The sequence below is a fragment of the Prionailurus bengalensis genome, chromosome D1 (genome assembly GCF_016509475.1).
Source record: "Prionailurus bengalensis isolate Pbe53 chromosome D1, Fcat_Pben_1.1_paternal_pri, whole genome shotgun sequence".
NCBI lineage: Eukaryota > Metazoa > Chordata > Mammalia > Carnivora > Felidae > Prionailurus > Prionailurus bengalensis.
Genome location: NC_057346.1, coordinates 26,019,983 through 26,045,354, shown reverse-complemented (window position 1 = coordinate 26,045,354; position 25,372 = coordinate 26,019,983). Strand labels below are relative to the sequence as shown.

General features: G+C 35.2%; 1 protein-coding gene across 4 annotated transcripts in view; it reads left to right on the top strand.

Moving 5' to 3' along the window:
- ARHGAP32 (Rho GTPase activating protein 32) overlaps positions 1-25,372 on the top strand; it is a 302,758-nt gene that overhangs the window by 124,846 nt on the left and 152,540 nt on the right. For 2 of the 4 annotated variants that reach the window (XM_043579808.1, XM_043579811.1), the window contains exons 3-5: positions 16,849-16,940; positions 17,564-17,605; positions 17,982-18,066. In XM_043579808.1, coding sequence (XP_043435743.1) covers positions 16,849-16,940; positions 17,564-17,605; positions 17,982-18,066 — 219 coding nt within the window. The remainder of the gene's footprint in view (positions 1-16,848; positions 16,941-17,563; positions 17,606-17,981; positions 18,067-25,372) is intronic. The other 2 variants (XM_043579809.1, XM_043579812.1) reach the window with 1 other exon arrangement.

Genomic DNA, 25,372 nt, shown 5'->3' with positions numbered 1-25,372 from the left:
GTCCTGTAATTTACTTTCTCGTGGTGTTCTTGTCTGCTTTTGATATCAAAGTAATGCTGGCCCTGTATAATCAGTTTGAGAGTGTTCCCTCATACTTTTTGAGAAGAATTGGTATTAATTCTTCTTTAAATGTTTGGTCAAATGTGCTAGTGAAGCTATCTGACCCCAGACTTTTATTTGCTGGGAGGTTTTTGATTACTGATTCAATCTCCTTACTAATAATTGATCTGTTCTAAATCATTTTTAAAATTAAGACAACAACAGGGGTGCCTGGGTGGCTCAGTCAGTTAAGCAGACAACTGTGGCTCAAGTCATGATCTCACAGTTCATGGGTTCAAGCCCCGCATCGGGCTCTGTGCTGACAGCTCAGGGCCTGGAGCCTGCTTCAGATTCTGTGTCTCCCTCTCTCCCTGCCCCAACCCCACTTGCATTCTGTTTCTTTCTCAAAAAAAAAAAAAAAATTTTTTTTAAATTAAATTAAAAAAAAATTAAGACAACAACAAACCCTAAAGTAGCTCCCTATCCTGTGGTTTATGGCTTATGGTTTATGGTGTATAATTTATTTATTACTCTTAATAAATTTATAATTAAATAAATAGCTATAAGTATTGTAAAAAATCTAATAAAAAACTATAGTTTTTCTAAATTAGTAAGTGAAATATTTATTTGCAATTATTTAACAATAAAATCATTTAGTGAAAAAAATTAGGATCTTAAAAAAATGAGATAAAAAAACCCAAAAAGAGGGAGAATCTTTAAGTAGTTTTGAATATTCTGACTAAAACCACCTTATATTGTACTTCTTAGTGTTTCATTATTTATTTTATTTTTAGTTTTAATTATATCTGTAATCTCAGAATGGATCCTGTTAATTCTCAAGGTTTTTGTTTTTGTTTTCTTTTTTTTGTTTTTTTTTTGTTTGTCTTTTTGTTTTGTTTTGTTTGTTTTGGTGGTGATGTTTTTAGGAACAGTTTCTCACTTGAGGGTCTGTTTCTAATCAATGTGTTCAAGGCTAATGGCTAAAGCAGGTCATGTTGTAGTAAAGAAGTTGTTATTGACAAAATAAAAACGGTCCTTGGTGAAAATACTCATAGATGCTAACAACCAGAGCCATGAAAATTAAAACAAGTTATACATTTTGAACTTCCAAAATACCTAAAATTTTATGAAGGAAGATAACAAGTTAATGCTCAGTGTTGTTAACATTGTATGTGTGCCCCTACAAATGCCATCCCCTTTCCCTTTCTCATACACAAACACATGTGTGCTTGGCTCCTGTGTGTGTGTGTGTGCACACATGTTCTCTCCCGTGTGCACATACTCCCTCTCTCTCACGCACACACAGACAATCACAATCCCAGTCACTCACTCCTGAAGGGTTGGTTGGCTTTTTCCCCTCTGTATCTCTTCTTCCCACCTGCTAAATGCAGGCATTCACAGGGGTCTGTATTTTGTTTCTTTATGCTTGTTTCTTCCCACTTCTTTACTATTCCTGCAGATTTGACTGTCATGTCTCTACAGATGACTTCATGTCCCATATCTCTAGCTCCGTAAGAATTCATTCCCCACTGGAAGGTCCTAGAGAAACTGTGAGTTATAGATTTTCACTAAATCTCTGTTTTCCTTCTCCCAGAAATGAGTTTCTTCCTTTTAACTTGATGGTTTATGGTAAGAACACTAACTTTATTCCAGTCACTCCGGTTCAGAATCCTTGCATTTGTTATAAATCATTTTGCTCTAGTCACATGGCCTCCTTGCTCTTTCTCAAATATGTCAAGTATTCTCTCACTTCAGGGCCTTTGTATTTGTGTTCTCTTCTCCTGGAAAGTGCTTTCTCTACACGATCTGCAAAGCTTGCTCTTTTCCTTCTGTCTGGTTTCCTTGAATGTTACAGTTAAGTGCTGCCTTTACTCACCCTCTTAGAGAAAATAATAGCCCAGCCTTCCTCTTTTTTTGTACTCAGCTTGAATTTTCTCTGTAGTACTTGCAAATGTAATTTGTATCATTATTATCTCTCTTTTCCATTAGATTTTAAGCTCCTTGAGTACAGGGACTGTCACTTTTGTTAACTGTTTCATCATCTGTGTAACTCTGAGTAAACTCTTAGTAAAATACTTTTTGAATGAATGAAACTCTCATTCCTGGACAAGTAGAAACACTTGTTTTTCCTTGAAAATGCCTTAAATTTTCCTGCTTCATTATCTCACTTGTCAGATGTTAATATCTTCTTTCTTTTCTTTTTATTTTCTGTTCTTTTATTTTCTATTCTCCCTCTTCTCTTCTCTCCTTCCTTTTTTTTTAAGACAAAAGTTGAGACCATTGGTACATTTTTCTTAACCTTTCGAAAGTACCCTATGTATCTGGAGCATTTCCTCCGTCTGTTGCCTGCTTTCTAAAGAGGAATGAGGATTGGTGAAAACAGCTGGATTATTTCTTCCTGAATAATCTTGAGCAAGAGGTAATTTTGGAGGAGGTCTGTATTTTGTTTATTGCTCCTTATATTAATAGTTATCCACTCTGTTCGATACTTACACTGGTTCCTTTTACCCATAGAGCTGTAGAAAAATTGCAGTTTGAGTAAAAGAAAAAAAAAAGTCTTTGCAAATGTTCTTTAGGTGAATGTCTTTAGCTCCTTTATTACAGTGTGATGTTTAACAGTTTAGTTTTGACTGAATTTTAGTTATAACTAGAGAAACCAGTGATGTTTATCATTTCACAGCCTTTAAAAGCTGAATGTTTTGTTTAGTTTTGCTTTCTGAATAATCACAAATGCAACCATTGATTAATATGCAAAGCCCAGGTTTTGAATTTGTGCCAGTATATTCAGAGCTCTTCAATAAACAACCCCAAACCCACCCCATTCCACAGTGCATCCTTTTCTGGCTGAAGATTGTGGGAATTCTCTGGCATGAATCAAGTGGCATTAATTATTGAAGATAATTAATGGTCTGCTGAGTGTTCTGAGATATGTATTACGTGAACCATATGAAATTGTTAGTTTTATACATTAAAGAAGCTCAAAATTGGAAGTTTTACAAGGCTAAGCGTAAAATCTTTTGAATTGTTGAGCTGATCTCAAACCCAGTATTTTATTGTTAATTATTAAACTGAAAACTACAGTTCACCCTTGATCAACACGGGTTTGAACTGCACAGGTCCACTTATACTTGCATTTTCTTTGATAAATACAGTATGGTACTGTAAATCTATTTTCTCTTCAGTGTGATTTTCTTAATAACATTCCCCCTCCCAGCTTATTGTAAGAATACAGTACATAATACATATAAATACAAAATATATGCTAATTGACTATTTTATCATAAGGCTTCTGGCCAACAGTAGGCTATCAGTAGTTAAGTTTTTGGGAGTCAGAAGTTAAGCTGCAAGCTTAAATTTTTAACTGTGCCAGGAGTCATCATCCTTAATCCCCATGTTGTTTAAGGGTCAGTTGTACATTCCAAATATTGTGCTTTTTAAGGGGTTAAGTGATCTAGATGTTACTTTTAATGATAGAATTTGTTATATAGCTTTCCAAAAAAATTATTAAACTTATGAAACATTCAGGGAGAAAGTACATAAAACATACAGTTAGAGGAATAGTGATTCTTGTAGGTCTGAACAGGAGTGTCATGGGTAGTCTAGAATCTTGCTATGTCTTTCTTTAATAGAAAATTTCCAGTGAAGTATCTTCCACATTTGTGGTTCTTTCTTCCCTTCTGCCATTCTTTTGTTTATACCCTACCTTATTTCAGAAAGAATTTGTATTTTTTATTCTATATTCTGTATTTAAATATTACATGCAAATTTTTATTAGTAGATCTGTTGTACAAAATTCAAATGTAGAAAGAGATTAGTATCAGTTTCTAGCAGCAATGAAGACTGGCAATAATTTACCTGAATAAAGTCCCTATAAAGGCAATGTTATACTGTTTTTAAATTTTCCTAAGAAGCTTAATATAAAATATCTGGCAAATTTATGTACAACGATGGAACCCTGGATGTTCAGTCGATTAAATACCTGCTGAATAAGGAGGATTATCTTGTAATGATTGGAACAAACAGGAGTCAGATGAAGGAGAGATGAATCTCCATTATAGAGAAGTATAAATTTCAGAACATCTAATGATTTTGCTGATATGTCAGTGTGTTAATTTTTACATTGATTCCAGATGTTGCCTGGTAGGGGCTTTGTGATTATTATAGCAATGGTACTTGGTAATAACTTTTCCTAAATTATTTTAAACGTTGCCCTGAATATTTTTTTTTCTTGGTGTTAATTGGTTCTCTCTGAAGAGACATTATTTTGCAGTAGAATTGAACTTAAAGGCAACTTCTTCCCTGTGAAGGAACTGGTTTTATGATCACTCTTAGGAATTATAGATTTTTTTGCTTTAGTAATCGCACTCAATTGTTACCAGTCAAAATAGAAAATTAAGTAGGATAATTATATAGTTTACTCCTGGGGCTTACTTGATGGTTGTTTGTATGCTTTTGGAGGGGAGTTATCCTTGTACATAAATCTACCTGCCTCTGATTTCAGAGTGTTTTTTAGCATTTGCACATTAGGAGTTCAGTTCTAAATACCATATTGAAGGAAATAAGTGAAGAAAATTATGTAATTTGTTTTTAACATTGAGGGTATTTTGCTGTATCAAAAATTCTTTTGAAGATATTCACACAGATAACTCAGTTCATTAAATTTTTTGGTAATATACTTTAAAAATCATTTCAGTGATACTGTTGTTCAACATAGTATACTGTAGATTTAATAGATTTAGCTTTTCTGTAGTATTGGGATAATTATTATTACATTTCCCCTCTTTGTCTCTTGCTTCTTTGTAAGAAAGGGAACAATACTTAGACCGATTAAAATTTAAAGTTTCTATAAACATGTTTCTTTTCAGAAATTTATTCCATGTACGTCTTACAGTTAAACTACGGTCGAGTACAGAAACTGACAGTCCTGTTTGCCTTTCTTGACAGAACAGATTTCATATTCAGGTCTCGTTTTTTTAGTTAGCCGTGTATATGTTAATGCGTATGTATTATGTACAGATTTTCCCTTGACTGATGATGGGGTCATGTCCTGACAAACTCATTGTAAGTCAAAAATATTCTAAGTTGAAAATGCAGTTGGTACATCTAACCCACTGAACATAGCTTAGCCTAGCCTATCTTAAATCTGCTCAGAACGCTTACGTTAGTCTACAGTTGGGCAAAATCATTAACCCAAAGCCTGTTTTATAATAAAGTGTTGAATATCTCAGTGGATTTATTGTATATTGTATGGAAAGTGAAAAGCGGAATGATTGTATAGGTACAGAGCCAGTGCTTATCCGCATGATCCTATTGTTGACTAGGAGCTGTGATTCACTACTGCTGCTGTCGAGGGTCACTAAAAGTATGCCACTGCATATTGCTAGCTCAGGAGAAAAAAACTCAAAACTTAAAGTACAGTTTGTACTGAATGTGAATTGCTTTCACACCATCGTAAAGTCAAAAAGTTGTAAGTCGAGCCATCTTAAGTCAGGGACTGTTTGTATATGTATGCAGTTCTACCAACAAAGAGCTCTACGTTTTTGTTTTGTTTTTTTTTTTTCCTGTTTAAGAGGCCAAAGATCCTTCCCTTTACTACTATATTTTAAGCAGAAATGCTATTTTTCATCATCATATCAAGAAACATTATTTATAATATTATTCTAAAGCTGTTGTGCCTTCTCTCAAATTCTGAGTGCAAATAAAAAGAATACATTAAATAAGATTTGAATCTGTTAAAGGAAAAAAGTAAGAAGTAACAGAAAGTTACCATTTTTTCCCCTGAATTATTTTCACATGCTTTTTTGCTAGCCTTGTGCATAAAGAGAATCTTGATCTAGGCTTCCTTTACTCACATATCTTGTGTTTGGATTTTTTGTTCTTTGAAGAAAAGGCCATTTTGGTAACAGCATATTCTTACACTTGGTTGCATTTTGATGTTCTTTGTGAATGCTTATTTGGTGATATTATTGTTAATTTTCTATAAGTTTCAGAACCATCTTTGTTGTTCTTAAGTATTAACTACTCATTTTGAATAATTTGCCTTTATGCCCAGTTACACATTTAATATTACAATCTTGCTTTTTCAGTTGATTATAGATGTGTATGTATGTATATGTACCTATGTGTCAGTATGGGTGTTACTTGGTTGCTGTACCTTTTGAAAATAGGAGATTTTATATAAAATCACTTATATTTCAAATTACTGGAATTACATATAAATACAATTACATCTTCATAATTTAGTAATGAATGTCATGGAGCTGGGTTTGGGATTTCCTGCCCCTCTGCTTTGTTCTGTTTTGCAGGAGGCTAATCCCTGCAAACTACATGCTCTCTTGCCAGCAGACTTCTGGCAAGGTTTGGCCAGTGGGAGGTACTGGTAGAAGATTGGAGGGCAAGAAAAGGGGAGAAAATAGGTCATTTCTCCTTCTCTTTTTATCTGGTTTGAGATACATCTCCATTGTGGTTCTAGCTCCTACCACATTAACTCATGACTTGGCTCAGTGAACAAAAAATTCCATTTTATTACTACAACATGGGTATATCTCATCATAAATATGCTTTTCTCTTTTTCTTTCCTAAGTTGCCTATAAATATGAATACCTAGTTTTGTCTCTTGGAATTATATTGAGTATCTAACCTCCTTTAGTTATGACAGGTTGTTATGCATTTGCATATGATAGCTGTAATATGTAGGTAATATGCAGAGGTGGAAGAAGGTAGCTAACTAGCTTGCTTTCTCTCTTTCTCGCAGTAAAGCCTTCTTCCTTTATAAAAATAAAACATACTTATATAGAAAATGCAGAAAAGTGAGAAAAAAAAGACTCACCCATAGTCCTGTTTTCCATACTGGTGAGATTATTTTGGTATATTTCCTTCGTGACTCTTACAATGCAGAGAAACTTTAACACCCATATGAACACATTTTTCTTATACAAATTTCTCCAAATTGTTACTTGCAAAGAATACTGCTTTGTTAATATATTCTTTTCCCCATCATGTCTGGGAATATAGTTTTATACTTGTAAACCATATACAGTTTTCTATCTTTTTCTCCCCATTTAACATATGCATTCTGCCTTATTATTAAGGTGCTGCAGTGAAGAGAAAACTGAATATTCCCCATTGTACATTATGGAAAGTGTCATAGGTAAAGGAGTTGGCTGGTTCACTGGAAGGAAGAGATCTCTGGAAAAGACTGGCTGGTAGACATAGTGTAGGGAACCGCTGTGAAAGGGGAATAAAAAATATTGCCATGGAGAGGGAAAGGAATTAAGTTTTCCTCCTTGTAGGGGAAAAGAGTGAGGGTCTTGAGAGCAGCAAAATGGGTATGGGACAGATTGTAGCATGCACATTGAAATATGGGTTGCAAGGGAGAAAGTAGAGATGGCTGTTGCCCCGAGTCAGATCTGTGTCCCTCCTGCTGGCTACCAACCCCACCTGCAGAAATTGCACTTGCTTCCAGGGCTTGCCTTCACATGAACAGACTCCTGTGAGACTTCAGCAGGAGTGTTTGGAGAGTACTGAAGTCAGTGCTTTCGGTGGAGTCTGGGAGTGCTGGAAACAAGAGCTCCTGGGGCTTTGCGTCCCAGTTCTGGGAAGAGAGAGTTTTAATTGCATGAGAAATAAAGGAGCACTTAAAGCCTGAGATCACTCAGGAATTTCTAGGGTCTTAAATATACACATTATTAGTATTTATTTTCTATAGCTGTATGAGAAATTATCACATATGTAGAGACTTAAGACAATACTCATTTGTTGTCTTACGGTTCTGTAGGCCACAAGTTTGGGCAAGCTGAACTGGGTTTTCTGCTCGGGGTCTTGTAAGGCCGAAATCAGGGTGTTGGCTGGATTGGGCTCTCATCGGAGGACTGAAGAATCTGCCTCCCACCTCATTTAAGTTATGGGCCGAATCTGCTTCCTTGTGGTTTCTTCTAGTTCCTGGGTCTGGGGTCCCAGTTTCCTTGCTGGCTGTCAGTGGGGACTGTTTTCTACTATTAGAGGCTACCTGAATTCCTTCTTACTTGGACACTTCAGTCTTCAAAGCCAGCAGCAGCACCTTGAATCCTTATCATGCATTAAATCTTTGATTTTCCCTTTTGCTACCGGCTGGAGAAAGCTGCTTTCGAAGTGCTTTTGTGATTAGATTAGGCCCATCCAGACGGTTATTGTATTTTGAGATCAACTGACCTGGGAATGGAATTACATCCACAAGGTCTCTTCCCATCATTACCTAGGTTAGTGTTTGAATAACTAGGAGGTAGGCCTCTTGGCAGGTGTTTGTGGGGGGAGGGTGGGCTGCCTTCCTTAGAATGTTGCTTACCACATTGTTATATACTTTTTCTCTGTTATATGTGCTTTAATGTATTTAACTCATGTGATAATATTAGTTGATAGAAATCACAAATATTCCAGGAGATTTAAAACCACTAATACTTTATAAAACTGTAACTTTTTTATGTTTGCCTGGGAGAAATTTATGTATACTGTGTGTTGTAATTGGTGTTAAATGAAAACTCTTAATAAAGAAATTTAAGGACTACACAATATCCTATAATATAGAATGTATTATTGATGCTTCATCAATTAGTAGGATCTTGAATTTGCTTTATTTATTTATTTTTAAAGTTTATGTATTTAACACACACACACACACGTGTGTGTGTGTGTGTGTGTGTGTGTGTGTGTGTGTGTGTGCGTGCGCATGTGGGAGAGGGGTAGAGGGAAGAATAGAATCCTAAGCAGTCTCTGTGCTGTCAGCATGAGCCCAATGCGGGGCTCGATATTGCGAGTCGTAGGATAATGACCTGAGCCAAAATCAAGAGTCAGATGCTCAACTGAATTTGTTTTATATTTTTCACATTGATGAATATCTTTATGATGAATTTTGTCTTTTCTTTTTATTGTTACTTTATGGGGAACTAAATCTAAAGAGTATGAAGATCCCACATTACTTATGAAGAGTTTTGTTAATTTGTATTCTAAGCAGTAATGTTTTGTGCCATATCTTTTCAGCCTTACAAAGTTTTGGTCTTTCATATTTTTAAAAAAAAATTTTTTTTTCAATGTTTTTATTTATTTTTGGGACAGAGAGAGAGACAGAGCATGAACGGGGGAGGGGCAGAGAGAGAGGGAGACACAGAATCGGAAACAGGCTCCAGGCTCTGAGCCATCAGCCCAGAGCCTGACGCGGGGCTCAAACTCACGGACCGCGAGATCGTGACCTGGCTGAAGTCGGACGCTTAACCAACTGTGCCACCCAGGCGCCCCTGGTCTTTCATATATTGATAGAAGAAAAGCTGTTTCTCATTGTAATTTTTTATTTAAAAAAAAATTGTCTTTGAACCTTTTTTCTTCCCTGTGCCTATATTAGATGTAGCAGATTTTGTAATAGAAACTCAGTTTAAATACTGTGTCTAATGCACTATGGCACATTGTTTCTTTATTGGTCTCAGTTTCCTCCTTGCAGTGAAATGGCTGAATGAGATTTCTTTCAGCACTCTGATTATGTGTTAAACACCTTTCCATACCCTATTTTTTCCTTAAAAATCTGTAATACCCATTAGCATTTTGCTAGTATTTATTAAGATGGACTTTATAGACTTTGGGAGAAGATAGTCACGCACATAGGTAACACAAAAGGGGTGCGCCTTGTGTTGGGGCTGACTGTAGAAGTAGCCAGCTTTAATGGTTCTGTATCCGAACACAGTGTGTTACAAGACTGTTAAATCGGGGCGCCTGGGTGGCGCAGTCGGTTAAGCGTCCGACTTCAGCCAGGTCACGATCTCGCGGTCCGTGAGTTCGAGCCCCGCGTCAGGCTCTGGGCTGATGGCTCAGAGCCTGGAGCCTGTTTCCGATTCTGTGTCTCCCTCTCTCTCTGCCCCTCCCCCGTTCATGCTCTGTCTCTCTCTGTCCCAAAAATAAATAAACGTTGAAAAAAAAAAAAAAAGACTGTTAAATCACTTCTGTTACCCAGCCATGGGAGAGCTTTACATGGGAGCTGGAAAATAGTCATTTGCAAGATTCTTTAAAGATCTGTACCAGTGGCAGGAATGGTGGAATATTTTTCTGGGTTAGGGAGCAGTGAAGCAGAAAGGATAAAACATTACCCATTCCTGTTTTTGTTAAGTTTTCAGTATCAAATAATTTCCTGAAATGGATGAACTATTCTCGTATGTGGTTTAACTGGTTCAGATTATAGAGAAACAGATACTGTCCTTTTTATAGATGCCGCATTTTTTCAGACTGCATTAGCTTTTTACCAGTGAGGATATACTTTTATAGTTGGCTTGTGGTTAAGTATAAGCCTTAGATCTCGTTATGTGAATTTTTATCAAACAGAGTGTGCCCCCCCCATACTTATATAATTGAATTTTTGTTCTTGATGCACTTTATAATCATGTTAGTTTGTCTTTGCAGCCTGTTAAAGTCTCTTCAACTTCTGTCACTCAGAGTGTTAGAATCCCTTTTAGTTTTCTTCTGTCTATAAATTTGATAAGTATGTCATTCGTTTTCATTTATCTTTTATAAATATCCTGAGAAATTTAGGAATGAAAGAGCCTTATGGTCTGCTACCTTCTTTTTTGCTGCATAGTGATTTATTATGTAATTGACATTTAACATATTTTGAGTATTTTATCATTTAAAAATTTTATATTTCATTTTAAAATTCTGTTCGTGGGTATATCACAGAAGACTCAGCTACATGCTGACTGTGGTTATTCAGTGGACCTTTTGCATTTACCTGTTCCGTTATTCTAGCAGCCTTAGTTAAAACCCCTCACCATCAAAAAATGGGGAAATGATAAGGGTTTCTGCTTAATTTCTTTGATTTGTATTTGTATCTCTTATTCTGAAAGCCTTAGTTTTTAATGACATTAACAATTACTTATTTGCTTTAATTTTCTACTTTTAATAGTTTCAAAATAATAATGCAAACATTACTGAGAATACTTTGTTTCCTTTTATTTCTAGGAGGATATACCCTATTTGAGGTCTATTACTTCACAATTCTATCATTTGAAGTAATTTCTCTCTGTGTGCTTAAGCCTCCAATTTAAAAGCATAAGGTTCATTTGTTTTATTTGGCTTTGGATTTTAAGGGATTGCCTTTTTTTCTTTGCCCAGTTTAATTTAATTTAGTTTTACAAATATTTAAAACATTTACATCTGAACTACAAAACAAGGCATTCAGAAAAATCTAGCTTCTATCCCCTGTCTCTTTGTTCCTCCATAGATAAACATTTTAATTGACTTTTGGTTTATCCTGTCTCATTTAAGTATAAGAAAATACACATATTTTTGTATTTATTTTTAGTTAAAAGGTAGCTTGTTTTTATAGCATGCTTCTCCCCACCATGACCTATGCAGAAGATTATTTTATAGCAATACATTAAAATATTCCTCATTCCTCTTATAGCTGTTATTCACTTGTGTTGCTGCAAGATAGTTTACCATTCCCTTATGGATGGACATCTAGGTTGTTTCCACCCTTTAGTTAATCAAGATAGTCCTGCAAAGAATAACCTTATGAATATGGTACTTTGTACTTTTGCCAATATAAGAAGAAAATCGTAAAGAAATTTATGTATTATTTTGGTAAGATGTGAGAGAGAGCAGAGATAAATATGTCTTCAGCTTGTTCAGTTTACTGTTGTCAGTTGAGCAGTCTTGTTGGATGTTATTGTCTTGAATGTGTGTGGAGTTTTATCAGATAATGTTTTTGGACTTATGGCAACAATCTAGCATTTTTTCCTTATAATTTTTAATTATAATTAAGATTGAATTATAATGATAGACTTTTTTCTATTGTTGAACCAATCTTGCATTTCTGGGATAAATTCAGTTTGGTTCTGAAGTATTTTTAAAAATTCATACAGTGATGGATGTGGTTTGTTATTTTATTTAGGAACTCAAATCAAAACACTGAATATCTTTCCAGGTGTTAAACCAGTCTTGCATTCTCAAGATCTATCTTGTCATGGTGTTTTCTTTTTTTTCCTTGTTGGTCTCATTTTTTCTAACTTTTTATAATCTAACTTTATATTAAAATTATTTTACACTTCAAGCAGAATGCAGAAAACTTGCCACCATGTAGTTCCCTTTATCGTTTCCCTTTATTATTCTAGTTTCTGTAAGTATTACATTCACATTCATCAGTGTTATTACAATTTTTGCTTTCAATTGGCACATATATTTTAAAGAACTTAAGAGGAGATTAGTGATCTATTACATTTACCTAATTATTTATTATTTCTGTTGCTCTCCCTTTTTTTTTTTTATTTTTTTTTTTAAAAATTTTTTTTTCAACATTTTTTATTTATTTTTGGGACAGAGAGAGACAGAGCATGAACGGGGGAGGGGCAGAGAGAGAGGGAGACACAGAATCTGAAACAGGCTCCAGGCTCCGAGCCATCAGCCCAGAGCCCGACGCGGGGCTCGAACTCACGGACCGCGAGATCGTGACCTGGCTGAAGTCGGACGCTTAACCGACTGCGCCACCCAGGCGCCCCTGTTGCTCTCCCTTTTTACCAGAAGGTCCATGTTTTATTCTGATGCCATTTTCCTTCTATATGAAGAGCTTTCTTTAGCATTTCTTGTAGAATCCATCTACTGGTAACAAATGCTCTCAATTTTTGAAAATCTGAGTACGATCTTATTTTTATGTCATTTCTGAAGGATATTTTCACTTGATCTAGTTTTCCGGATTGAGCGTTCTTTCAGCATTTTATAAATGTGGTTCCACTATCCTTTGGTCTTCTTAGTTTCTAATGAGAAATCCAGTCATTTAAATCCTTATTTCTCTCTATGTAATGTAGTATGTCTTTTTTCTCTGGTGGCTGTCAGGATACTTATTTTATATAAGTTATCAACAGCTTGATTATGATGGATTGTTTTTTTGGTTTTCTTTGATTTTATTCTGTTTTATTTTTGCTGATCTTGAATCTGTAAATATGTATCTTTCAACAAATTTGTTATGTTTTCATGAATTATTACATCAAAATTTTTGTTTTCTGTGACCATATTTCTCTTCCATGGGTATCTGTGAGTCTGTTCATATTTTTCAGTCTTTAATAATTTTTTTCTAGTGTTTATTCCTGAGAGAGAGAGAGAGAGAGAGAGAGAGAACGAACAAGTGGGGGGGAGGGGCAGAGAGAGGGAGACACAGAATCAGAAGTAGGCTCCAGGCTCTGAGCTGTCAGCACAGGGCCCAATGCCGGGCTTGAACCCACAAATCATGAGATTATGACCTGAGCCGAAGTGAGACGCTTAACTGACTGAGCCACCCAGGCACCCCTGTATTTTTCAGTCTTTTAAAACAATTTTGAATATTGTCCTTCAGAGTACATAATTAATTTCTTTTAGTCTATTGTTAGGTTGGTTCACTGAACTCTTTTTCTCTATCATTTCTATTCTGCTATTGAGCCAAGTCAGTATTTTCTTATTTCAGATACTATATTTTTCCATGTTGAAATTTTTATTTGATCTTTTTTTACATTTTTCATCAAGGAATTTTTGTCTTTCCATTGGTTTCAATATCTAATTCAGTGTGTTTATTGTAATATATGTGTTTTAAAGTGTTTGATAAGTCCAACATCTGTTTCATTTCACATTTGGCCTTTCTTGATTGTCTTTTCCTTTGGAAATTGCTCATATTTTACTGGTTGTGGTGTATCTAGTAATTTTGGATTGTGTCATGGATATTTTGAATATTGTGTTGTGAGACTGACTCCACTAATGTCCTGTATAGAGTGCTGACTTTTTTCTTTTTTTTTTTTTTTTTGTCTTATCAGACTTCAGCCTGGTTGGATTCAGATTGAACTTTCTCTCTGGACTTATTTATTCTTTAGGTGGTGGTTTTAGCATCAGTTCAGTTTTATAGTCTTTGCTGTACTCTTACTTTTGTTAGGGATTTTGCACACACTGTTCCCAAAGGATGCTTTCCCTGGTTTCTCTGATTGGAAGGGTGGAATTCTCCAAGAGCTTTATTAGCCTCTGGTATAATACACATTTTTTTCTGACTAAGCTACTGTTAGGTGTAAATAGTGAGAGAAAAAAGAAAAAAAATAACAAGGATTATCTCCACAATCTTTATATGAGTCCTTTTTCATTGTTTTCTATTTAGAAGAATGGGTTTTCACTCTACAACGGAAGTGGTACCCTCAGGTCTGTCCTTGGGCCAGGTTGGAAGAGATAAAAGGGGAAGAAAACAATCTCTCTGCCCTTTTCCCCACAAGGGGCAGTGTTCACATCTTTTGGCCAGAAAGTTGGACTTCTCTAAGAGTTTTGCTGACTCGGCCTGTTACTCACATCCTGATTAGCCTGTCCTTGGGTCAGTCTAGGAGGTAACATGGGAAAAGCCAGGAAGCACACTGCCGCTACATTAGCCACTCTGCAAGTTTTGACTTTGTTTCCAAATCTACCTGCTGTCATTAAAATTTTTAGAGCTCTTAGGTAGTTGCATGCGTATATTTTATTTCATTTTGTTATCTTTAGAGTTTTTACCGTAAACACTGGAAAAGGCTGGAAACCTCACATTCTTTTTTTGAAATAAATTTTGCTGGATATAGAATTCTATGTTGACAGTTGTTTAAAAAAGCAACTGAAAGTACTCAGTCCAAATTTTGGTTTTCTTCTGTTTATTCCTGTGAATGTGATGTGTATTCTTTTTTTTTCCTTTGGCAGCTACTCAGATTTTATCTTTATCAGCGCTTTTCAGCCATCTGATTATGATATGCCCTGTGTAATTTTCTATGTGTTTATCAGACTCTGAATTTATGGAGTTTTCTGGATCAGTGTGTTTATAATCGTCATAAAATTTATAATTTTTTTTTATCAATTATTTTTTCAATTGTTTTTTCTATTCTTCTTCTCCTTAACCCCCCTCCCACCATCCCAAGGGAAGGCATTTTCCTCTCCTTTATTTACCATCCATTACATGTATGTTAAATGGCTTTATATTGTTCTATATGTCACTGAGACTTTTTTTCCTGTCTTTTTCTCTCACACACACAAACTAAAAACCAAATAAAAATTGTTTGTGGATAGTTATCTAGCTGTTTCTTTAAGTTCACTGATCTTTTCTTCTGCTGTGTCTAATACAGGCATACCTTGGAGATATTGCTGGTTTGGCCCCAGACAATTGCAGTAAAGTGAATATTGCAATAACGCGAGTCAAATGAATTTTTTCATTTCCCAGTGCATGTAAAAGCTATGTTTACACTGTACTGCACTCTATTAAGTGCACAATAGCATTATGTATAAAAAATAATATTCATACCTTAATTTAAGAAATATTTTATTGCTAAAAATGCTCCTTTGATGTGTGTTAGGGGATGATGGACTTTCTAGCACAGGGAGCCTATATTCAAAATTGAGTTAATATTTTAGTTTTCAGTCTACCAGATAAAATCGTCACCATTTACCAACTATGTCCAGTTACTCTTTTTTACTTTTATATTTTTAAGTCTGTTAATGAATAATTTACAGAATAGTGAAAACCCACTTTATTAGAAATTTTAATAAGAATTTAAGCACAGCAAACCTCTTTATGTCAAGTAAATTTTGGTGCACAAACTTCATAAAAAATGAAAGAATATTGTTGCACATTATTTTAGCAAAATAAGGTGATCTAGGTTGTTGTTGCAAAAGACCGTGTGATAAAGTCTTTTCCGTTGAATGAATGACTAGAAGAAAATACCATATTTTCTTTTTTGTCCTTAGAAGTATGTTGTTCACTCATAATTTTTAAGTTATATAGTATTCATCTAGGGTAAATACCTTCAATCTGAGTTGTTGTTTACATGATCAACGTCACCAAATTTTTAAAATCTAGACCTAGAGTTAACCCTTGCCTCAGCACCCCAAACAACCAGTCTGTTCTCTGTATCTATGAACTTGGTTTTTGTTGGTTTCATTTTTTAGATTTTACATGTAAGTGAGATCATATGGTATTTGTATTTCTCTGACTTATTTCACATAACACAATGCCCTCAAGGTCCATCCATGTTGTTGCCGGTGGCAGGATTTCATTCTTTTTTATGGCTGAGTATACACATCTTCTTTGTGAGTCTCTTCTTAATTCATTGTAACTGCTCATCCCATATTATTCTAACCTATTGCATCCTGTGGCACTGGCTCTAATAACTCAATTTTTCTGTTATAAATCATAGATGATATATTGTAAATTTGTTTCTTTACGATAGGTATTTGGATTTGCTGTTTATTTTGTCCAGAATATGGAGAACCATTTGATTTTCCAGTTTCTGGTTTTAAAATGATGCAGCTGAATGTGCCACTAGAATTAAGAAATCATGACTGTGAAAACTGGTAGACCAAGGGTTAAACTGGAAGTATGACATACATGTCACCTTCAGATCTTGGTGTGAAAAATGCATGTTGTGATCTCCTGATTATGTTCAGATTGCCATTTCAACTTTTCTTAATCATTGTAAGCTAGGTTATTTTTTTTTCCAGTTCCCTAGGGGAGATTTTAGTTTGTGTAGAGACAGATGATGTAATAGCTGCTTTTGAAAGTTGATTGTAAGAGTATGATAATTCTTAAGATTCACAGAAAATTTTTCCTTATGCAGTACAGTTTTTAAATTAGGTGAATATTTTTTTTCTTAATCTTAGTAATTAAAACTCAAGTGAGTTACAATTTTAAGAAAAGATTATTAAATCAGTATGCATTGCTGTCGGTACAGAGTCAGCAGAACCGTTAAAATTATGATCTGCTTTTTAAAATATTTATATTAAAGGAATAGTCCTAAATCCTTTGTTTTTATTTGTTTATTATTTTTTTTTAAGGCAAGAGGAGCAGATGTCCCAGAGATTCCTGGAGATCTTGGTCTTAAGACATGTGGCAGCACAGCCAGTATGAAGGTTAAACAGGTGAAAAAGTGAGTATGATTTTACAGTGGGTTTTCAGTGAATTTGTATAAATGACAGTCAGTTTTTTAGTTCTCTTACAACTTTTATTTAGATTTCTTGGTAAATATGCTCTTACTGTCCACACATTAAATTATACTATAAGCCTAAATTATGACTCAATTAGTGGAATAGGTCTGAAGATTATCTGCTTGTTTAAAAATAGACTTTAATTTTGTCCTCGCAACAGCTTTATGTCATTGTCTGTTAGGGTGCATTTGTTCAATGGGAACAATCCAAGTGTGTCTGTCTCAGTGCCCTTAATACATGTTCTCATTCATTTAGAAAAATCAGCTTTGTCATTTGAGGTATGAGATTGCTGTATCTCAGTTCTGCCTTTGAGAAAGCCTGAATTTGATGCCGGTAGTTGGCTCTTATGTCAAATATCTGAAGGTATCCATTTCAGTTTTTAACCGAAAAACCATTTCATACTTTCCCACTGAAGCCTTACCTACCTCCTCCCCCATCCCATGAAGTTGGGATTAAAGAACAAAAAACAGAAAAACCATCTTTTCACCCAGTAGAGTGTTAGATAGCTATGTTTTCGTTGTAAATAGAGAAAAGACAAAGATAAAAATATTCATTCTGCATCCAGACCCACCAATCCAGGACTGATGGGCTGCGACAACATTCACAGGTAAAATCTGGTTGTATATTTCATCGGGAATGCTGCTTCTGATCAGAAGTTGGCTCTTCACAGTTTTTATAACATTCACTGAAAACATAGATTTTCTATGGACATTGCCTTGGGTCAAGATTAGGAGAGTGTAGTGGTGCTTTTTAATTTTTTCTGTTGTTGTTTTTGTTTTTGACCTGTGCACTGAATGTAATTTTCATTTGATCCACTGTATTTCTGGGAAGGTTTGTGTGGCTATTTCTGTGCTCATGCGCATGCGCTTATTAAATAGTTCTGCTTGCAAGAGCTCTTCAACACATTTTATTTTTCCCTTGGGCTTAGTTATTCTGACTGTTTCAGTATCTTGCGTCTCACTTAGTTATTTCATGTACTTCAGGTTACCCTTCACTAAAGGTCACTTTCCGAAGATGGCTGAATGTGCACATTTCCATTATGAGAACGTTGAGTTTGGCAGCATACAGGTATATTTGAAATATTTCCTATATACTGAATTAAGATATATCTATATCTGTATTTTTTTCTTGGTCTCTATTTTTATCTATATATGAGAGGTGACACTTAGAAGTAGTTTTTTCTATTGATGCCTTGTTGGTTGATGGGAAAACTTTTATTTCCTTCTGTTGGCAAATACTTGATGCCCTATAACTCCTATTTTAGGTGGAAGTAGTGTAATCGAATCACTATAAATCTTAGAACTTCTATTAGATTCCTTATAATTTGCCATTGTTTTATAGCATGAAGTATTCTAGTTGTTCCCTGACTAACATTGGGTCATAGTAATGATGATTAAATGAGAGTTGGAGTGAAGTGGAGTACGGGGCAGATGTGCTAATAGAGTTTTATTATTTCATTTTATTTTTTAGTATTTTTTTCTTATTTTGAGGTATATTGTGTGTGTAAATATATATGTTTATAGAGCATGTGCATGTATACATATATGTTACATACATACATATATATATGTATATATATGTATATTTGTATATATGTATGTGTATATATGTATGTATATATATGTATATTTGTATATATGTATATGTATATATGTGTGTGTGTATATATATATATATATATGTATATTTTAAAGCCCAGGCTAAGAGGGAAATTACCTGGGTGTCCCTCCTATGTTGCATTTGCCTTCTCTACCCTAAAGATTACTTCTACCATGACTTTTATAGTATTTGTTATAATTTTTTGTTTTCTTATCTGTATGCATTCCTCATCAGTATGGGTGTTTAGTTTGCCTATTTTTGAACTTTATGTACTTAGAATTATTCTAATCCATTCAGCAAATACTTACTGAGCAAATACCGTGTACCAGGCACTGTTTTAGGTGCTTTGGCTATATCAGTGAGCAACAACCACAACAAAAACCGGATACCCATTCTTTTTTTAATTTTCTTTATTTTTTTTTAACATTTATTTTTGAGAGACAGAGAGCATAAGCAGGGGAGGGACAGAGAGAGAGGAAGACACAAAATCCAAAGCAGGCTCCAGGCTCTGAGCTGTCAGCACAGAGCCCTACATGGGGCTTGAATCCACGAGCCATGAGATCATGTCCTGAGCCAAAGTCGGACACTTAACCGACTGAGCCACCCAGGCACCCCATGTGAATACCCATTCTTAAAGCGCACAGAGGATGACCAAGAAAAGAGCTATGGTAAAAAAGTAGAACAGGATAAGAAGGATCAGGGGTAGGTTGAAATATCAAACCTGGGTGGGCTTCATTATTGAATGTATTCTTTCTGCTTTCATTTACCATTGTGAAATTGATCCCTGTAGATGTGTGTAGTTGTAGTTGGTTCAATTTGTTCACTACTGTATATTAATCGATAGCATGCATTATGTTACAAGTAATTTATCTTCTTTTTCGTTTGTTTGAAATTTGGGTTGTCAGTTTTTGCTGTCTGCGAACGTTATTGTGCACAAATCCTCACGCACATATGCAGGAGTTTCTCACAGTAGAATTTCAGAGTTCTACAATACCCACATGTCCAGCTTTACTGAGTAAAGCCAAGCTACTTCCAAAGTGGTTGACAAATGTGTACTTTCATAAACAGTAAATGTGAGTTGCTGTTCTGCATCCTTGGGAACTCTTGGTTGTTTGCTACTTGTTAATTTCTACTCATCTGATGAGGATGTAATTCTCTCTCACTGTATGTATTTGTAGTCTCCTGATTTGTAATGCAGTTGAACATCTTTTCAAATATTTGTTGGGCATTTGAGATTTCTGTTTTTTTAAAACTCTAGATCAGATCTTTTGTTCATTTTGTTTTACAGATTTGCTTATATTTTTCTTACTCAACCATGGGAATGCTTTACATATTTTGGGTGTTCTTTCATGTTGCATCCAGTCCTTTATTGTTTTTGCATGTGTAATAAAAACACTTTCTCCCACATTGTGGCATGTTATTTGACTCTCTTTATGCTGCTCTCATTGTACAGGTATCATTTATTTTATTCTTTATTTTATGCATTTTATGTAGTTGTATGTATGCATAAGCCTGACTTGTACTTTTCCTGTCACATTTAAGATGTTCTCTCCTGCCCTGAAGTTATGAAATTATTGTCCTTTTCCTTTTTGTATAAGTTTCATAATTTTGACTTGAACGTTGAGGTTGCTTGGAATTTATATTTATAGTGTGAAAAAGAGTGATATTAAAAATCCCTGGTATGACAACCAGACAGAATGGATATTAACCATAGCCCTGGAGTGGAGTGCTAATGGCATTGCCCCTCTAGTTGTATGGATCATTGGTGGTCCGTTATTTCAGTATTTTACTGTGGTGACCACCAATCATTTCTGAAAGTCTGTTTTATTATTATTTTAAAATATGATTATATTAGAGTTCTCCAGTGATACAGAACCAATGCGTTTGTGTGTGTGTGTGTGTGTGTGTGTGTGTGTGTGTGTGTGTGTGGAGAGAGAGAGAGAGAGAGAGAGAGAGAGAGAGAGAGATTTATTTTAAAGAGTTGGCTCCTGTGATTGTGGAGACTTGGTTAAGTTGAAAAATCTCAGGATAGGCTGAAAACCGAGGGAAGGGTTCAGGTTGCAGTTTGAGTGCAAGGACAGTCTGCTGGCTGAGATACCTCTTCAGGGGAGGTCGGTTTCTTTTTCTGTTAAAGAGTTTCAGTGGATTGGATGAGGCCCACCCACATCATGGAGAGTAATCTGCGTTTAAAAAATAACTTCACAGAATTATTTGGAATAATGTTTGATCTGAAGTTAATGTATAAAATTAACAATCACAGTCCACTCTGCCAACTAGGCATTCCTTAAACTGTACTTAATCTCTAATAAAGACAATAATAGAGTCCTGCTTCGCCTAACAGCATGATCAACTGTTTTTTATACAATGAAAAACATTTTGGCAATTTTTCCAGAAGAGAATACAAAGGCCTTGAGTAATGTTTACTCTTCTTGGCATCCTGCAACTTAAATACTATGACGAAAAGTTAAAATATATTAAGTACCATGATATAAATCTTTAAAGTAACAAGAGAAAAGAAACCAAAGATGTTTGCTGTGACACACACACACACACACACACACACACACACACACACACTTTCAGAGTAAAATAAAAAGGTAATACTCATGGCAATTATTGTGCTGGCTTCTGTAGCTGGTCATGTGGTTGTAGCTAGTATTATAACTACTTTCTTCTGCTTCTCGTTCTGTATTCCCTTTGCCCTAAGCAGTAATCTCAGTTGATTGTGGTTCTTTCCCTGGTTGGGTGACCCATACCTTCATTTTGGGTCTGGCCATTAATAGCCCTGCCTGAATTGGGTTCTGCTAATTTCCCATTCAGTTCAGTGGCAGGGCATGTGATACCAAGGGATGCTCTAAGGGAGCTTCAATATTCCAGATGTATTTATTTTTATTTTTATTTTTATTTTTATTTTTACCTCTCTTGTAGAGTAGCAGTCCAATTTCCCCTGGGTAGTCAGGATCAGTCATCCCAGCTAACACCAAAACTCCCTTCTTTGCCTACTGAGTTAGAAGCATTAGGAGCCCAAAGTGGCTGGGTGGCAGGCTTACTTCCAGGTCAGTGGAATCGTTATTTTGTCTTCTGGTGGAAGCATTCCTCCTTTTGGAACTAAGACTTCTAGGTTAGCAGAGAATATATGATTGTAGGGACAGGAAGCATAAATTTTGCTAGTGAGTCCCTATGAGTAATATTGAGTGGTCCCACTCCCATTGCCACCCGTTGATTCCTGTTTCTCCAATCTGATTAGATTTAAAGACACTAATGACTCCATTTTTTTAAATATATTTTTTCATTGTTTATTTATTTTGAGAGAGAGAGACAGAGAGAGAGAGCATGAGTAGGGGAGGAGCAGAGAGAAAGAGAGAGAGAGAGAGAGAGAGAGACAAAATCTGAAGCAGGCTGAAGGGTCTGAGCTGTCAGCACAGAGCCCGACACGGGGCTTGAATTCACGAACTGTGAGATCATGACCTGAGCCGAAGTCGGATTCTTAACCGACTGAGACACCCAGGAGCCCTGTAATGACTCCATTTCTAATAGTAAAGAGAGCATGGATAGTCAATGGTGTGATGGGGCAATAGAGATACACAAAATATCACCATTATATACTTAGAATCAAATACTTGTAAGCCACAAAGTTCTGGGTAACCATTTATTTGGCATCTTGGAGTATTTTTCCATACTGATGAGTAAATTGAAATTTTCATTTCACTCATGATTAGTGATGTTGAACATTTTTTCATGTGTTTATTGTCCATTTGTGTATCTCCTTTGGAAAGATGTCTATATTCAAATGCTTTGCCCATTTTTGAATTGATTTGTTTTTTGTTTTTTGTTTTTTTTTGATTTGAGTTTTAGGACTTATCTATATAACCTCTTTGTGTCTTTTGATCTAAAGTGAGCATATTGGTGGAATATGTTTTTTTTTAATTTAGCCTTTTATCTCTATCATTTTTAATTGAAGTATAATTAACATACAGCGTTATGTTAGTTTCAGGTGTCTAACATGTTGGTTAAACAATCACTCAGTGTTCACCACAGTAAGTGTAGTCACCTTCTGTTCACCCAACAACCTTATTATAACACGATTGACTATATTTCCTATGCTGTACTTTTTGTTTGACGTATTTATTTTATAACTGAAAGTTTGTACTTCTTAATAGCCTTTATCTATTTCACCCATCCTCCCATCTACATCCTCCCCTCTGGCAACCACCAGTTTGTTCTCTATATTTAAGAGTCTGTTTATTCATTTCTTTTGGTTTTTAGATTCCACACATAAGTGAAATGACATGGTATTTGCCTTTCTCTGTGTGACTTATTTCACTTAGCATAACACCCTCTAGGTCCATCCATATTTTTGCAAATGGCAAGATCTCATTCTTTTTATGACTGATGATATTCCATTGTATGTATGTATGTATGTAGGTATGCATGTGTGTATATATACTACCACATCTTTATTCATCTGTTGATGGACACTTGGGTTGCTTCCATATCTTGGATATTGTAAATAATGCTGCAATTGACATAGGGTTACATGTATCTTTTTGAATTAGTGTTTTTGTTTTCATTGGATAAATACACAGTAGTGGAATTACTGGATCATATGGTATTTCTATTTTTAATTTTTTGAAGAGCCCCTGCACTGTTTTCCACAGTGGCTGCATCAGTTTGCATTCCCACTAACAGTATATAAATGTTCCTTTTTTCCCATATTCTCACCAACCATTGTTACTTCTTGTCTTTTTGATTCTAGCTATTCTGACAGGTGTAACGTAATAGGTCATTGTAGTTTTGAGTTGCATTTCACTCATTTGAGTGGCATCATTAGTGATGTTGAGCATCTTTTATGTGTCTGTTTGCCATCTATATGTCTTTTTTGGAAAAATGTCTATTCAGGTCTGCCCATTTTGTAATTGATTAGTTACTGTTTTGGTGTTAAGTTGTATAAATTCTTTATATACTTTGGGTGTTAATCCTTTACTGGATGTATCCTTTGCAAATACCATCTCCCATTCAGTAAGTGCCCTTTTGTTTTGTTGATTGTTTCCTTTGCTGTGCAAAAGCTTTTTATTTTGGTGTAGTCCCAATAGTTTGTTTTCGCTTTTGTTTCCCTTGCCTGAGGAGATATCTAGAAAATTGTTGCTAAGGCCTATGTCAAAGAAATCGCTGCCCATTATTTTCTTCTAGTTTTATGATTTCAGGTTTCACGTTTAGGTCTTTAATCCATTTTGAGTTTATTTTTGTGTATGATATAAGAAAGTGGTCCAGTTTCACTCTTTCATATGTGGCTATTCAGTTTTCCATTTATTGTCTCCTTTGTCATAGATTAATTGGCCATAAAAGTGTAGGTGTATTTCTGGGTTGTCTATTTGTGGCTATTTTTGTTCCAGTGCCATACTGTTTTGATTACTACAGCTTTGTAGTATACCTTGAAATCTGGGATTGTGATGCCTCCAGCTTCAAGATTGCTTTGGCTGCCATCTCTGTTTTTTGATCAATAGAGTTTAATCAATTCTATTTAATTACTGAAAAGGGAGGACTTATTTCTGTCAGTTTACTATCTTTTTTTTCCTGTATGTATTATAGATTTCTTTCTGTAATACAATGTATGTTGATCTAATTGGATTTTTTTTGTAGTGAAATGTTTAAATTCTTTTCTCAATTCTTTTTGCGTATATTGTATAGCTGTTTTCTTTGTTGTTACCGTGGGATTACATTTAGCATCCTAAAGTTACAATACTCTAATTTGAAATTGTACCAGTTTAACTGCAATAGCATACAAAAATTCTCCTTTATAGCTTGGTCCCCATCCTTTTTGGTTTTAAATATCTTACAATTACATCTTTATGTATTGTGTGTCCAGAAACATAAATTAATAATTCTTTTAATGCCTCTTAAACTATATTGAAAACAAAGTGTGTAGTAATAAGCACAAGTTACAATACTAGCCTTTACGTGTAAAATTTAAAGAAAAAGTATTAGTCACTTAAATCATGTAGAAAAGACCCATAGTTACAAACCATTGTTACAGTGATAACTGGTTTTTATAATTGCACATGTATTCACCTTTACTGAGGTTGAGTTACTGTCAAGTGTCTTTTCACTTCAGCTTGCAGGACTCCTTTTAGCCCTCCTTGGAGACTGGGTCTGTTGACAGGGTGCTTCCTCGGCTTTTGTTTAACTGGGAATGTCTTAATTTGTCTCTCACTTTTGAAGGATGGTTTTGCTGGAGATAGTATTCTTGGTTGACACTTTCATTCTGTTTGTAATTTGAATATATTGGACTACTGCCTTCTGGTCTCCAAAGTTTCTGGTAAGAAATCTGATAATCTTATTGAGGAACCCTCGTATGTGACTAGTTGCTTCTCTCTTGCTGCTTTTAAGATTCTGCCACTGTACAGGTATACCTAACAAAAATTGCAGGCTTGGTCTCAGACCACCACAATAAAATGATTATTGCAATAAAGTAAGTCAGATGAATTTTTTGTTTCCTAGTGTATAAACTACTTTATTGCTAAAAATGCTAACCATCATCTGAAATTTCAACAGGTGTTTTTTGTTTTTTGTTTTTTTTGGAGGGAGTACACGAGCAGGGATGGGGTGGTGGGGTAGAAAGAGAGAGAGAATATTTTAAGTAGGCTCTACACTCAGCATGGAGTCTGACACAGGGCTTGATCTCATGACCCAAGCTGAAATCAAGAGTCAAATGCTCAAGCAACTGGGCCACCCAGGCACCCCTCAACAGGTCTTAATCATGGATCAGAGATCACCA